A 17641-nucleotide genomic window follows, 5' to 3' on the forward strand; every position below is an offset into this window, starting at 1 on the left:
TACCACCATTGGACTGGCGTTATTCAGTTATCGTAAGCTCTTGGGTCAAGCGCAGATATAGCAATGCAAACAAGGGATCTGTTTTTAAGTTACGCAAACTCTAGCTGGTTAGCTGGTTTAACCTAGCAGAGCTTAGGTACCCAATTCCACAATATCGAGATAGTTAACACTCTGGATTAATAATTTGAGTTAAATCGTACTTGTCCTGCTGTTATGGGTTTGCTCGATATAATTGTATATGTATATAAACACACACACACACATATATATACATTTCCCGTCTCAAATATCAAAGGCTTCCATTAAGTGATACACGCAGCTCCTTTTGGACCTCTAGCGTTAGGCATATACTGCAGTACAGGAGTAGCCTATTTGGGATGATTTTAATAAACGTGCTTTAACCCGATGTTAATAATAAATTTATTTCAGCTTATGTTATCACTATAATTTATTTAAGCTCTTAAATAATTTAGAGTGCCGAAGTAGCATAGTTTATTTCAAAGCTGCTTCAGCATACGAAGTTGGTCAATCTAGTTAAAAAAATATTTGTCGAATTACATGATCCATAATTCCGTTGTAAAGACCGTTCTTCAGCCGCGTTGAATTGCTCATATTTCCTATCTGTTTTGAAACACCTTCTCATTGGCAAAGAAATAAATATTTCTGCTAACAGTTTAGAAACGTCTTAAGGCTTGAAATAATTTGTCAAATGCAAAATTTATAGGTTGAGGTCATTACAGGTTTGTGATGATTATTGATTAGATCTCGCTTTTACCTCTCTAAAAAGCAATAGGTTGGCAACAAAGTGGGCTGAAGGTGGCTGACGGGATAGTGAGCAAACCATGAAGAGGATAGAAAATAAGGTTAGAAGAAAAATAAATTCTTTGGTTGACAACCGTTTGACGGTAGTTTGGAACTGAACCGCCAACGTATTTGGCCGTATCGCTGTTGATCTAAAGCGGAACATTTAACGAACTCCTGTGATACCAGTGTAAAAATGCAGAAACATTGTACTTTCTCTTTTGCGTGTGTCGAAACCCCTCCGACCCAAATCCGTTTACTGTCTTATACGATCTTTATAGAGACAAACTAACATGTCGTCCCGCATCGCAAGATGTACAGTTCATACATGCTAGCTGGTATATATCCAGCCTTTGTGCTCCTCTGAGCGGGGGTGGGTAAGTCGGAACAAAACCTTGCTGAGAAGTCTACTGTCAAAAAGGAAGAAAAATATTAGGGACAAGTTACACGAGCGGTAAGAAAAATAGCAGCGAAAGTAACACGTCGCTCCTTTTCAACACCAACGACATACTACCTTGCAGTATGTGCGCTGTGGAACTCCCCTGACGACACAGCAGACATCGTACGGAGGGTTTCAAACTTACACCTGTTTCATATCCATCACCGTAAGTAACTCTTAATAAATAGCAAGCATGAAGTAACCTAAATTATTGCGTCAGCTTCATACCATTTCTTTCTTCTGTTAGGAATGTGATGCCGGTTCGGTGCCAACTTTCTTTATTGAATCGAGCAAACCTGTGCGGCATGTATAAATCTACAGGACTTCAGGTAAAAAAAGGCCAAAAGTATGTTGACCATCTAACTTGTCCCAAGGATCCTGGAAAGGACGCACAGGTCAGCTATTTTTGCCCTCCTACTCAATTCGTTTTGAAGATTCTAATGCGCTTTTCGCATTAGCTGAGATTCATTCTGCTAGAATGGCCATTTTTGCCATATAAGCATCTACGAGAAAAGTTTTTTATGCTATGTTATGCTGGACGAATAACCTTTTTTTGCTATTTTCACTTAAACAATTGCCGTATTTATTTATAATTTATATTTATAATCGGAGGCTTTTACGATGCGCTTTTTTCATATTTTACGAAAGGCTTATGTAGTGAAAGCAAACGTGGTGGTTAATGATAATATTTTAACACAGTTTTTAGGCAAAGAAGGAAATTTAGTGTTTGGAATGATCACATTTTTGAGCGTGCAAAACTCGGCAAAGAAACTGGTCCGTACAACAACCGTCTAAATGTACGTCACTGCAATTTCGTTCGTCCGTATTATCACCGCGCACCCTTTTGATGGTTATCCACAGGGAAATTTATCAGCCATGCGCGCAGATTGCTTTCTGGAAATAACGACATAACGTCAATACAGTAAAAAATAGAAAACAAATGCGACCAAGTGTGAAAAAGTATAATATTTGTAGTCTGACATGAGTAAATATAATAAAAATTCGCAACCTTTGATAGGTGGCTTTCCGCCAACACCGAACTGACCATGCCTGCCTCCAGGTATCCGCCTGTGTTCATTAATTATCTAATTTAATACTAGCCTTTAAATAGCTAGTCCTTCTGGTTGTCATTGGTCCTTCCTTGTCTTTGTCCAACGGTTCCAATCTTTGTTTATACAACACAAAACATATAGTTTGTCGATCATTCAAGGTAATATCGAAATTACTTGAGATAATTTCTTGTTTAAAGAGCTTCTGTGAAATCAATTTGATTCTTTTGTTAAATACAAAAATGTGTCTCACTCAGCTCCTTGATATTGGTTATATATTTAAAACAGCGCGAAGCATTTCGCATGCAAATGCCAGCTATCGCTAACTTTGCTATAGACTTTCCCTTCGGAACGACTGATGTTCGCCCCTTCTCTGGCTACTTGCGAAACAGTCGAATAAAATATTGCGAGAGCAGTAAAAGTACTTTCTAAATAAAGCTACGGTATATTAGTGGCGGCACGTACACACATAGCCAGCAAATTGATTACTTCTGTAATGGTTCAAGGTCTTTTGATAAGATCCCGAAGTAAGACAACTTACCAAACCGACTTAAGAATCCTAGCAACTGCTCAAGTTAAATATAACTTCCTATAGGTTAAGCACTATACCAATATCCTTATACCCATCGTCATTGCTAAGACATTATTGATCTAAGGGCAAAAATGGAAGCAGGCAGTTTACGATGCAGCACCACAGTCGTCGCAGTCACGAATATGCCTCACTTGACTAGTGCAATATATTTTTCAATATAAATTCACAATTATTTTATAAAATTTTACAGCTTTTTAACCCAAGTGAGCTAAAGCTCATTTCAATACATGCGACTAACATGGTAAAAAAGCGTAATAAGATTTTCCAGGTTCAGATAAATTGCTAGCAAGGAGAAAGCTAATTAACGAAATTAGTTACTGTTGGTATAAAAGGTCGATTTTACGTGGAACGAACCAGTTATTTTGATTCCTGAATTTGTTCTAATTATTTGTCTGTTGTTGCTGAAAAGCGGCAAGTTATTAAAACAATTGCAGCGTGACAACGTTTTAAAATAGGCATATTCAATTGCAGGATTAAAATGGTGAGCAAAAAAGTATAGCGATTTTTGAGGCAACGTTTAGTCAATGTTAGAACAATCTATAGGTTATAGATCTACGAAATGAACAAGCCAGCATTTCAAATCGTTGACAAGCTCGCATTTTTTTAAAGTATTAACAAGACTAATATCGAAGCTTTGATGTACCCTTAACAAGTACTTATTAGCATTTTCTAACTACTTCTTGAGACCGTCTCCAATCAAACACCCTAAGCTAGCCATGAGCGATTCTAATGGTTTGAATCTTATATAAATAATTTAAATTCTCCAAACCGCTTCACAATGCCGATGCCACTTAGTGATCTTTTACCCGTCAGCGGTTAAACGCTGGTAGGCGAACCGCACAGTTTTTTTTTTTCTATCGACATTAGGGAAAAGACTCTTGAATCTTATATCCGTTATACAGTTATTAAAATTTAGCGCCTTACAACCAATTCATACAACCCTCACTTAATATCAGATCCACTAATCTAATATAGTGTTCAACGTACTTTATGATTGAAGTTATAATACAAAAACATTGGTTTCTACCTTATTGAAACCAATACCTTGACTTAAATTGCGAGGCTTATCAATCGTAGATGTTATACATACGCCAAAAATTTAATTACATTAATTCGAAGCAAAGTATGGATAAATTACCTACTTAAATAGTAGGTTATAGCGAGTTTGCTTTATCTAAGCGAAACAAAATCCGTACCTCAGTGTTTTTAAGATAAAGTGGGCACATTTCAATGTTGTTTTGTAACAAGTGAGGATGAAATGGACAATATAAAACTGTCACTTTCTAAAATATCGTTTGTTTCATACGGTTCAAAATACGGTTTGTATCATACAATGAGACTTGAAAAAGAAGCGCGCTTTTTCTGGCATAATACTGAATTCACAGCTAGCATCACGCTAAAACTTGATCATTTTCAAATGTTACTGAGACATAAAGCGTTGATGTAAGCAAGAAGTTAAGCTAGTTTTGATCGACCTATCGCTAGGTTATATTCTATTGTTTGTGGCACGGCAGAGAATGCGTACCCGTAACACAGAACGAAATGAGCCACTCCCATATGACTTTACCTTAATATTAACATTAACTTGAGAGAACTATTTTCATAGTTTTTAAAATACGAAAAAGCGGTTATGGTTAATGTCTGCGTACGAGATCATCTGGCTGTAGGACAAAATTAATCGCTGCGTTAACTCGAATTACGTCTGGCGTAGATATGAACAAGCAGATAAACGTTTGCGTAATTCCCTATGATTATATTTCACAAGATTTTGGAGTTTGTACTGCCCGAGTAGGCATCAGCAATTTGCAGCTAGCCGGCAAAGTCCACAAAAATTTGTCCAGTGACGCCAAACTTCCTAGCCTCCCTCGAATCAATTTTCCTCTATCCGACGGAGGTTTTCTTTAATTAAAAAGTTTTTCAGGGCGACAAAGGTGGTTCTGGCTACTTTTAGAATAAACATCATTTAATGGTAATCATTAATACTCATTTTCATGATTACAGTATGTGCTCATGCCAATCTAATAACTTCTACGGCTCGGTAAACACGTATTGGCCCCGCCTGCATTGAGGCCGCCACAGTGTAGATAACGAAACTAGAATCTGTTGTTGCTATTCTTACAACCCCTGTCTAATCACAGAGAGAGGTGTCTCTTACTAGTAATAATGCACTGTCAAATATTTCTAGTAACCGCCTCTGCTGATCAAGGAGAGACGAGAACATTAAAAAAATCATGTGTATTCCTTAAGTGATATGTGCAGAATGGTAAGTTCCTTCTTGAAAACATCGTATACCTATTTTAAGCGTTTTCACATGACCATACATCACAAAAATCACAACAAATCCGCTCGCTTACAGCGCAATTCGACGTTTCGTAATTAGGATAATGACTCACAATCGGACACAAGAACACACTTAAGGTACGATTTTGGGCTTTGATTGGGCCGTATCGTACAGCATTCACACAATCAGTGTTCCCGAAGAGGACAGCTTTTTACTAAGAACACCATTCCAGGCAATAACTATAATAATATTGAGTCACCAATAATATCTCATAATACAAAACAGCTGTCGTTCGTACCCTTCCCGTTCTCAGTAGGAGTAAACGATTATTACGGTCTTCCTTCCTGATTGCCGTTCCCTTCACTTCCGCTTTCACACTCTCCTCTCTAATATATCCTAAATGCATGCAATACCGCTCACTGTTTACAAGCCTTGCAAAAGTAGCCCACAATATCTTCATATCATTCCCGCGTAATGCTTAAATCGTACGTATTTCTACAGTAAGGAGGTAACTTGACAAAGCCGAAGAGACACATGGAGGTTACGTAGCCGTGTGCGCGTACCTCTCTACTTCCGTTATAGAGTCCAGAGTCGTTCTAGAGCTGGAAGTTGTAAGGCTAAAAATAATGTTTATATTCGTATTTTGAGGAACTTACTGACTAGCATTCCAGGTAACTCAAGCACAATTCTTCACTCTTTGGTCGACTGTAATGGCTCAACAGTATAATGCATGCATTACTAAATCAAGCAGCACTGAATGCCCTGATTCGGGAATACCGGCAATGAATAACATGATCGTTACTGTATTTCATACCAATATATTTAATGTATGTGCCTTATCGTTTTGTCCTGCTTGTATGTATGTTTCTATGTTCTTCGCTGCAAACCGTCTTCTCTGTGCAGGTAATGGTGAGCGCGTATACGCTGATCGCGATATCGATGGATCGCTACCTGGCCATTATGTATCCTCTCAAGCCACGGCTAAACAGTTTGCAGGCCAGACTGATCATAGGCATCGTGTGGGCGGTGGCTCTTGTCACACCACTGCCATCAGCGTTAAGGCTAACGCTTAAGGACCATCCGGACTGTCCAGGCGAAGCTTTTCAATACTGTGCTGAAGATTGGAGTTCAGCGCCCGAACTGGAGCTTTACTACTCTTACGGGTTGTTAACATTGCAGTACCTTTTGCCACTTTTGGTGCTTATCGTGACGTACGCGCGAATCGCCATCACAGTTTGGGGCAAGGAGATTCCAGGCGAAGCAGAACATCAACGAGACTGTCGTATGGCTCAGTCGAAACGAAAGGTGAGTGAGATAGAGTTTCCCATACGGTAGAGAACAGTTAATTTCTTTGAAATACTGAAGGGGGCAGAAAGTGATCAGCATATTTACTCAAAAATCCTCAACATTATTTCACTGTAACATTAACATAAAATGTTATTTGGAAAAATTGTATATGTGAGTAAAGGAAATGAGGGTGCAATTTACTTTGCTCTAGACTGCTTAGCTCCACCTGAAGGGTTGCGTTGAATATTTTAGATGAACACTTCACTGTGAACAGTAGCACAATATCCGTTCGGTATTTTTTTGAGACCAACAACTTGCACATAGATGGTCGATAGTTAACCGCATTGTTTTATAAAGCTGGCCAATATTCTGGCAAGAAATTGTTCAGGTATAACCGCTTAATAGTTATGTTTCTATATATGCAAAGCGTACACCATAAATCCTAGCAAGGCCGTACGTATTCGTATCTTTTCCGAAAATTGACTGTCGTATTTAAATATCTATAGCTAAGATTATTTTTTGCATAACATTAAAATTTCTTTATTTTGCACACAGCATATACATCGTATTGGTTCAAGCCAGTGCCGGAAAAAACTAAGTTTAAAAAAAGAAGAAAACAAAGTATTGCGACAAAGTATCTATTTCTCGCTGTATTCTAATTAATGATGACTCTAACATCTCGCAATAGTGCAGTGGTGACATGTCCGCCTACTAAACTTAAGAACTCGTTAAGTGGTCTAGGTTTGAAGCTGAGCATAAGCGTACTTCGCTTCGTGCTGGAAAGGGCAGTCGTCTGAAGCAATACTTTATAATAGAGTTTTACTACTGACCTCCATTGCATGCACAGACATAGAATATTCATTTTTAGCTGTAGCCTTTTGGAAAAAATCACGTATGTGGATGTATTATTGTCTGCTATTGTAAGATACACAATAGGCCGTAGAATTTCCAGCAGACGACCACCGATTGAAAACAACCATTACATGTAAGCAGCAACTGGTGTCTCGTTAACCCGTCTAAGTTAAATTGTGTTAAGTTAGTGTTTGATCAAGTAGAATTCTATTATTAAAATGAAATTTTTGCTATTATAATCGGATGTGAAGAAGCTTCATCGCGCGAGCAGTGCGTTTTGGCACGAAATCTCTACCGTAACAGGTGTATTTGGTTTACGCTACTTACTATCTAAGGCTTAGGCGACCCTATAAAAAAGGTTCCTTTAAAATACTATCTCAAACATATACGCAACTAAACAACAAGGCGTAACTATCTCGATTGGTTCCAATAAATTAGCAGAGTCTCTACAGCGTAATAATTATATAAAATAACGAAGGAGGGGATTTAAGTTGAAGGACTAACAAAAATAGTCACCTTACATTCTGTACACTAAATTCATTCAAATGTCACAGCACATCTCGAATTTACAAAATAAAAATACATTAGGCAGAGGCTATAATTCAGCCCCTTTACTTTTGCTAGCACTAATTACCTATATCTAGATAGGACACCTTTCGTTAAGGAGAAAATCAAATTCCTAATTCCTAAAATAGGAATTAGCTTACATATTATAATAAACGTAACGCCCTATTCCTTTAAATAGAAGTGAATTTGCAATAATCGGAATTGGGCCACCTAATCTAAAAAAAAATTTATCTAGGCCTCAATATGCTGAATATATAGTATATATAGTTCGTGTGCATAGTTAGTGTAGGTAAGTGTTTAAATATTATTTATTTCTATTCGACGAGCCTGTGACCTACCTTCCTTTATTACAAAGTACGATAGTGTAGAAGCTCAGTGCTGATGGCGTCGATGATGCTAGCAAATATTAAGCCAAGTTATGTTCAAATATTTCGTAATTCTATACTATCTTGGGGTATTTTTTGCATTATGTAATCACGCCGCGAATTAAAGTCAGCGTTTGGTTCACTTGAACTTGTTGCTGATATTAAACCTCCGCAAGTGTGATAATAGATATTTTCACCCCCATACGATTATATTACGAAACGAGAAATGTCTCAATGAGTATATATCTAATGAAGCAGCACTTTCAGAGTTTATTTAGGCTCTTTTCTGTTTTTTTTCTACGTATCTTTGACGTAAATTAGTTTAAAGTCTCCGGCGGCGCTGACCTTGGCTTCGACATTTCAGATACGCTTTTTGATTATCCACAGATGAAGTGGACTTGGAATCGATAAGAGCGGTTTGAAGTTTCATGCTGTAGAGTATTAATGAGATTCTATCAAGGACGTATTGATAAAAAAATCTTTATTGAAGTAGATAATGGTTTTACGTCAGACGTTCGAAGCCATATCAGGTGATTCGGTATTACCATGAGTGTTCATTCTAGAAGGGCTGTGAAAGCGGTAGCAATCCAGGAAATTCATGTTTGTATATATAAAACTGGACGAACGTTAACAAATGAAAAACATAACTACCGGTAAAGAGGTCAAGTACGCAGTCAATATTTGTTTTACAAGTGTCACTCTCTACTACTCAAGGACAGGCCAAAAAGCAGAATGAAAAGCTATGTCAAAGACCCATGAACCCATTTACCTGAAAACCTAAGGAGACCACCAGCGGATGCAGCAATAAGCGTATTTAGAACTAATAGTATAATCTATTGCCAGCGAGTAATAATCCCGAATCTTCGTTTTTAGGTCTCGAATCATTATTGTTATTAGTAGGACCAGCAATGATACATCAAGGCACCAATGGGGTGCCATTGCATCGCCACAAAGTACCTGCAGCTCAATTGCAGTTCGGTATAGCGGTCAATGCTATGCAGAAAACTCATGCAACGGATTTTAATTTTAGCTCGAAAGCGAGAATGTAACATATGTAGTACAAGTAGAACGAAATATATAAAAACTATCAAACAGTTATGGATTAAACTACCGCATGCCACGTCGCCTAACACGATGCTCATCATATTTTTTGTGGCTGATTTACAATATCCGATTCCAAATTATCTCAATACAAGTCACACTTTTGTTTAAAGGCATTTCAAAGGAAAAAGTGCGTATGCCAAAAACGGTGGGAAAATCTGAAGTAGCTGCCCATAGATCTGTTATAAATTGATCTGTTGAAGGATATATCAAGTATGTAATTGAAATAATAAATAAAAAATACGCGATAGACTATTTTAAACAACACGAACCAGTCTGCCATTCTCATTTGCAGCAGATTACGTAGACCCATCTGTTAAACAAACAAGTGACATGAACAAAGTTTTTTGATGCTACATTTTAGTTAAAAAGCTTTACAATTTCGACATGATATTTAACCTTTCCATAGCATTTCATTGCGTGTTGTGTTGTGTGCGATTTCACCTTGTACGTAGCCCCAAAAAGTAGTCTTCTAGGAAAAGTAAAATGGTATATTGATTTTAGAATCAAGCGATGGAGAATATCCGTATCTATCGTGTTATGCCTAATCAAACTGTCGTGTTTAAGCCTAGAGTTGTTTCCTAGACGACATATTGGAGCGTATACGTACATAATGGTCGTAATTGGCTGTCTCTGCTGCACAGGATGAGAAACAATGCCGTCTTTGCATCCCTGTCTACTGTTAACACATACTTTAATTTCAAACTTAATCTGAATTGTTTTTAACGGCTGATTCACAATTATTTTCTTAACTAAATTCACTTATCATGTATCCTCTGTATAAAATTTGCTGAGCCCAATTGAGGGACTCGTTTTTGGTTTCCGCGCGTCCTGTATTTATCAGTACTGCAATGACGCTTGATTTAACGTGTTCAACTCGCAAAGAATATATGTGTTAAGTCGTCTGAGTCTGCCATTAGGCTATAATGTTCTAAATTATTACTATTGATTACCTAAACCTAACCTAGCCAGCAAAGAGTCAAGCGTTGAGAAGTAGTTGTTTATCACGGGCCGGCTCTATGTGCGTATACGTATTCAAATTTACTTAAGTGTGGTTCCTCAGTCAGGAAAGCCTGACCTTTCATAAACTGTAAATGACATATAATGATAGTCGATCAGTTTTACTACCGCTCCACCACTGTCTCAACAGATTAGCCAGAATCGATTGGCCGAGCGGATTGAGATACGGTAAAACTGGTCGAGATTATATGTAGAGCATTGAGTCAGTGCGAGCACCGTACGTCGTTGGTGTAACTACTATGACACGCGTCCTCCATGCTTCCGTAGATGAAATTTTTAGGGGCTAACAATAGAACAGGGATTGCAGTGGCCTACGGAGGGAGGGAGTCTAATTACCTATAGTTGAAGCGTTTGCAATTCGTTTATGGAAGCTTCCGTGATTCAAAAACCTTGGGGCGCATAACTGCGGGTTTGAATGAAGACAATTCAAGATAAAACTATGACAAACTTTCAAGTGCCTTATGCGCTTTGTGTTTACCAATGTTTGCTTAGCACTAGACGATTTCGATATTTGTGTCCCTACATAAATCTTATTGTAGATGTACACATGTATAGAATTCACTTATACCGTTGTGCAGTAAACAGTATGTAACAGTAACAGTTTAGCCTCATAATAACCAATTGTGGATTACGGTTCGTGTCGGTTTGACTTACAGATGGTTAAAATGATGATCTGCGTAGTATCCGTATTCTCTTTGTGTTGGATGCCGCTAAACGTGTATATTCTCCTGATGATGATCGACCCTGTCACCGTCAGTAACACCCCGTATGTGGGGTATGCGTATTTTTTCTGCCATTGGCTTGCTATGAGCCACACTTGTTATAATCCAGTCATTTATTGCTGGCTGAATGCAAACTTTCGTCAGGGTTTCACCAGGCTGTTCTGTAGCCGAGCTATGCGGGGTAGCCAACGGAAGAACACCTACACCTCTTATGTAAGCTGTAATCAGTCACAGGTACAACAGCTTCATACCATTAATGACAACAATCTCGAGTCTGTGCTACATCGTTGTAACAGCGTTCCAGATATAGACCAGCAGCAGTTAAATAGTGCCAGTGAAGTGCTCGGAAAAGAGCTCAACGGAGCTCCGCCAGCGATGCTCGAGAAACACTGAATTATAGATTAATATAACATGGGCGGGTGGACGAGCGGGCTACTAATTCTACATATATGTTGGGCTGGTAGAAAAAAAAACACTATTCAACCGTTCTCAAGCCAAAATTAAAGCATATACTTTTTATTCTAAAATTATATTATTGAAATGAAAATGCCTTCTTTCGGCCGATGATTTCGTGCCATGTTTCTGGCAACACCATAATCTGGATGAAGAATTATGGTTAGGCGATTTTTGCATCCCTCCATCTGAACCAAATTAGCATCATGGAACAGCAATATGGATTGACATTAGGGAAATTATGCAGAGATCCAAATCGATCTACTTATGCCAGGCGGCAGAAGCTCATAATGCACGATCTCTTTTTAATTACACCGAACGAGTGGCATCACCCTTTTTGGCGTCGCGCTAGGCTTTGCTATATAAATATTTTGTTTCTTTATTTGAATATTATTATTATTTTAAATGATTCAAATTTAAATGATCGACTGCTTTAGAGATGAGTCGATTTTGTCGCATTTCTATAGAGCTGAGTTGAAATGCGATCGCGTAAATTCATGTAGCATTCAAACATCGAGCTCTCTTTATAGCTAGCTTTTTTAAAATGCTTTAAAATAGTCTGGTGGTAAATGTTTTGTTTTTCGGCTATCTCTCTCATCGCTGTTCACGATTTTTCGTTTTTCTTGCTCAACTTTCGCATTAATATCATCAACTTTTTCTGTAGTCTGTAAACCACCACGAAAACCATCTTTCAGATCGAAATTCCTTGAAGGAAAACGAGAGAACCATCTTCTTCTAGCAGCTTCTTCGAATAAAGTATTTTCACTAAGAACAGCCGTAGCTAGAACTTGTACCTTTATCGTAATAAACCTGTGAAATACAGCGAATTTTTGCAGGAATGTTTCTCATCTCCGAGAGGCTTTATCTCAAGTCTGAATGAGGGCTCTCAAATGACACCAACGCCAATATGACGTAACTCGTATTACCTGAAGTCATCTAGCAAGAATAGTGATCAATACTTCAACTTTTTTGACAACCCAATTTATATACACATACTTAACCAGTATACGACGACTGGTATTCTCCCTCTTAGAATCACCCATAGTGAAAATAATTATGTGTAGCTTATATTGGCCCGTACGGACGGTATAACTAATCTTTTTCTATAAAAGTGTTGGCTAATGGATTGATGCACGACCGGAACAGCCGAAGCTATTTCTCTTTATAGTACAGTTTGTGTGGGCTTCATTGACCTGTTCGCAGCCGAATGAGACCATACTCTGGGTGTGTAGGGCACGATAATACCCATTAAACTGCTGTATCTTTGGTGCTTGCTGTAAGAAGCTATGAAACATTATTTCAGATTTTCCATGCTCTTTTTCAAAATTCTTCCTTTTTGCGCGTTCAGGTTCTTCTTTCTTGCTCATACTTCATTTGATGCGCATAATACGTCGCATTTCCCTATCTTTGCGACTTAGGTCTGCTACTGTCCGTATTCTATGGGTGTGGTTGGTGAAATCGCCATTTGTATTATCATGCCAATCCAGAGTGAAGAACCTCGTTTAGTTCTTATCGTTCAAGACTGTCACCATTTTTCTTGCCATTTTCACATCATTGCTGTTCTGATTCTGCAAATTTTCGAATCATCATTTAAATATCTTCCTTTCGCGAGATCGTCCCAAGATAACATCTTAGAAAACATTAATAACTATGTGATCATCTACCAAATACCAGCAGACTTGCGACCGATGTGATCATTCACCAAAGATCAGCTACCAATCCGCATCCCGTATTGTTGATTGAGATAAAGCGGTTGTTCTTTTAAATTACTTTTTGATGCTATAAGACGTTAGAAAGTACACTCTAGCATTTTGAATAAGCTACTAGCTGTCATAGTCTGCTCTTTTAAGCTCGACTGGCCTTGCGACGTATTTACTACCAGGCAGTTTGTATATGCTCATGGTGGGTCCGAATTAATGGCTTCCTGTATGTGGCATGCACGTGCTATCCCTGAACCGCTAAGTTCCGCAGGAATAACCGCACGAACTGTAATGAACAAGCACAGCCCTGCCTGAATGACTAATGTACACCTCGTTAAATGTACTACCGTGACGATCATAAAGAATGCAATTGCGGCTGCCATTCGTTTAAATTCTGAACCAACTGGATCATTAAACGCCAGAGATTATGACTACAAAGGAAGCTAAAAAAGGGGCGTGAAATTTACATTAACTTACACATATTTTAATTGTGGATGAAAGGCGCCTTTTATACATTGCGCCCACACGCACCCGGTAGGCCAGATTAAATTTCATTTAGGACAAGCTTACTGATACTCCCGTAATTATTATTCACCGAAGCCAAAAGGAAGATAATTGCAGGTTTGAGTTTCCTAGCGTATTATACGCCTATCTTTAAAATAAGAGGTCAAGTTCACGGTTTCCGACCTTCAAGATTTTGAATATTGTGCGGCGGTAACCTTTAAGTTTTAACGTTTGATGGATTGGACACAGCATTGCGTATTGCTTAACATACGAATTAGGGATGAGAATGCAGTTAATCAAATGTGATGCAAATTTGTGTTTCCTATTACGTATTTATTATTTTATATAAATTTAAAATAATAAATACGTAACAAGCATATGGTTCCAATTTAGTAGTATTCATTGATCATTTATTTGAACGTAATGTGTGGAACTTATTTCTACTTGTGAATTCCTAACTGTGAGCATGTTTTTTTCGTTCACCACGGGCCAGCCACTCAAACACGGAACCGTTGTTGCTCAGAAAAATAAATAGACTGATAAAGTGGAAACAACACTTTTTGTTTCTGCAGGTTAAGAAAAAAGCTCGGGTGACATTAGATACCAGTTAGATCATAGAGATAATAGCGAAGTTTTCTCAATAACATCATCCGCCATCCGTCTGCCGCGTGATAAACAAAAAACGAACAAACATTCGTGACAACTAATAATACGCCCCAATGAAGACACGCCGTAAAAAAAGATGATACTGATTGGAACAGGATACAAAAAAAGCAGAAGAAGAAGACTAATAGTAGCTAAATTTTGATACGGAATTCGTGTTGACGACGTAAGGAAGTATATAAAGTAATAAATAAAAATAATAAGAATACATAAAAATAAATCATTTGTTGTACATATGTACATAAACCTATAGCGGGGGCTTCGTGTATCACGAAATTGCTATTTTGGCTAAGCAGAGGCTCAATGTTTTACTATAAAATTTTTCCATCAACAGCATGAAATCTTGAGCGTTTCTCTAATTACATGTAAGATTAACAGCTACTGCACCCCATCGAATTAATGTATTGTCAGCTTCTATAAACGGAAGAGTTAGTTATTAACTCTTCCGTTCCTATAGGGCAAACATTCTACCAAAGAAAGGAAAGCTAAACGTTTAAGCTGCATTATATTACGTCGTTTAATGAGAAATTTGAGTTAGTGAACTTATACTTTTCAAATTTTTTTCACAAGCTTGTTTGATTTTCAGTCAAAATATGTACTATTCTTATAGATGGCCTTCTACCATTTAGATAGGAACTTATTTATTCTACTGTTGTTCAAATCTGAAGTATGGGAGCTTATAAAGTGTCGAATAGCCAAAGAATTTGAATAATTTCTAATAAGAAGATGCGTGGATTTCGAAAAAATCTGGTGAATATGGTGAGTATCAGGAGGTGCTAACTGTTAAGTCCTGTATTTTTACTCCTTTGATTATAATCTAAGGCCGAAGGCTGTTTTACGAATAGAGTTGTACCTTTGTTCAGTAATCTTTGTTGCTTAATATGGGGTTGTCCGTCATCATCTTCTCCAATTATTAAAGATGCACTTCAGCGAAAATCGACGAACCAAAACTCATGAAACTATATAGTTGATAACACCTGTGCTACATGATCAAATAGGCACCACTAGTTGCACCGTTGCAGCTGTAAAAATATTTTAACGTAATGACCCGCCGGTTCGACATACTGGTATAACAGCCTGGAATTATTGTAAAAGATAAATAATTTTTCACCATGGTCACAATTTGATACAAGAACGGGTCACTGTTATAACAGGAGAGCAAATAGACGCCTGCTTAAAATGTATAGCACTCGTTTGTCATTTCTTTTTACTTTTTTTTAATTAGACAGAGATAAATAAGTATAGTATTTTTACGCATACCTTATGTTTGCTTATGATGCTTACACTCGTATAGGATCTTATGAGTCGGTTTACGCTACAGCTTTCAGCACTATAATCACCTGCATTCACGATTTTCAAATTCAACATTTCGTTGTCAAAATTTTTTCACGCCCCCGGCTCACGCTATCTGCGCTACCAGATCTCTCACCAGATACAAGGTCTATGCTGTTAAGTGTCTCCACCGCCTATAGTTCCAACATAGAATCCATATTCATAAGGCACTCGCACTCTCTGATTTTCCAAGCTCACATGCATATATGCAAGAAGGTTTACTTTGACAAATGTTACGAAATTTGGTATGATGGTTTGAGTATTATGTAGTAGCAACATAAGTGATATGTAATAAACCCTAACAAATTAAAGAAAAGAAGGAAACTTTTCTACGGTTCTTGTAAACGACTGTTTGACATACCTGAAGAAGAGTAATCCCCGATATAGATATGCAAGCCGTATCTGTTAAATCTTGCACTACCATATTAATACGTTTAGGAAATTACTGTTGGATCTGTTAACCTGCTATCTTTATTAGACCTGCAATGTATAATTTATCTATTCCAGCAACAACGCCATGTTAAAGAAACGCTCGCTTTAAATGATCTATACATAATACGATTACTATGCGCTGTTAACAGTGAAAACTTTAGATGAAGATGCCGGCTGATGATTGACTAATGACAATTAATTCGATTGCACAAAAGGAACCTCATAGGTAATCGCACTGAAGTACGGTTTTTCTCGCTCGTCTTGTATTAAGTACGTCTATGTAATTCTCAAAGTTGGCAGACAAAGCCAATGGATCACGGCAGGTAATGATTATTTTTGCGTCTTGATTAAAACGCTGCATATTAAATTTTCGAAATGTAAAATGAAATTTGCACATACATTGTGAGTCTTTAATAAAACACAACATAATAGCGAACGGATAAAAAGTTTGTGTTAGTTTGTGAATTAATATCAACTCAGCATAACGAGCGGTTTTCTACCGTAATATGTATCTGTGTAGAACGAAAAAGCGAAACATGTTTTTGGGAAAGAAAATAATATCACTAAATGGACACGACTTAAGACCAACCTTTGGCAAAGTTTTACAGAAAAAAACAAACATTACCACGCATAAATTAGCTTTTTGTCAGATTAATTTTTAATGACAAAATATATTAATAGTACAAAATACAGCAAAAGAGTATTCAAAGATTAAGCAAACTTTTCGCTACAAAATTCGTTCATGCTGTTTTCTATGAACACTAGCGAGATTAAACTTGCACCTCGAAACAAAATATTTCCATCTTCCATCTTTTGTAACATTTACATTTTAACTATGCTGTTTGTGTGTTTAGGCTTCCTACTTTTAACGTCTATTAATTCGAAGAGATGTATTTTGATGTAACTGGTTGTTGATTTTGTAACTCCGAAAAATTTTACAGAGTGGTTTTAGAACCCTAGCCAAAGACCCTATAAAAATTGGTGCATATTTATATGTGTATTATAGGTGGGAAGACGATCGAACAGCATAATTGAATAATATATGTATATATACATAGAGAAAGAAAAGAAAGATAGGTCTGTAGCCGTTTTCTTGATTTAATGTTGCCAATAAACGTTACCGTTGTCTAAGACTAAGTGCACATGGGCTGCTGTATGTCCTAACCATTTGCATCTACATTTAGTCTATTTCATGCCCCACATCTTAGTTTGTCTTGTTGATTTAATACTATACGACGAATTTCGTACTTGCAGTAAAGCGACGGGTGTCTATTGGATCGTGACCAGGGCACAAGAAGCCAAAACGTGAAGTGAAGACAGACCGTCTATCTGTGCGCAAAAAGAAGTCATATTATATAACATATCAATAATACCGATATTTTGACGTTTTTTTCTAACTCCTCCATTATTTCTATCCTAGATAGGTCTAAAGTCTTAGGCGAAGGACCGACTTACCGGCTAATGAAGGCGACATACATGGA

The 17641-nt window shown here is 37.5% G+C and overlaps 1 protein-coding gene across 7 annotated transcripts in view; it reads left to right on the forward strand.

The window, feature by feature from the left end:
• Nucleotides 1-14121, forward strand: part of LOC111263465 (RYamide receptor) — a 154247-nt gene extending 140126 nt beyond the window's left edge. For all 7 annotated transcript variants that reach the window (XM_086969631.1, XM_086969629.1, XM_086969628.1 and 4 more), the window contains 2 exons: nt 6066-6467; nt 11011-14121. In XM_086969631.1, coding sequence (XP_086825757.1) covers nt 6066-6467; nt 11011-11469 — 861 coding nt within the window. In that variant the 3' untranslated portion in view covers nt 11470-14121. The remainder of the gene's footprint in view (nt 1-6065; nt 6468-11010) is intronic.
• Nucleotides 14122-17641: the final 3520 nt, after the last annotated feature.

The sequence above is a fragment of the Varroa jacobsoni genome, unplaced genomic scaffold, assembly GCF_002532875.2.
Source record: "Varroa jacobsoni isolate VJ856 unplaced genomic scaffold, vjacob_1.0 scaffold_767, whole genome shotgun sequence".
NCBI classification, from domain to species: Eukaryota; Metazoa; Arthropoda; class Arachnida; order Mesostigmata; family Varroidae; genus Varroa; species Varroa jacobsoni.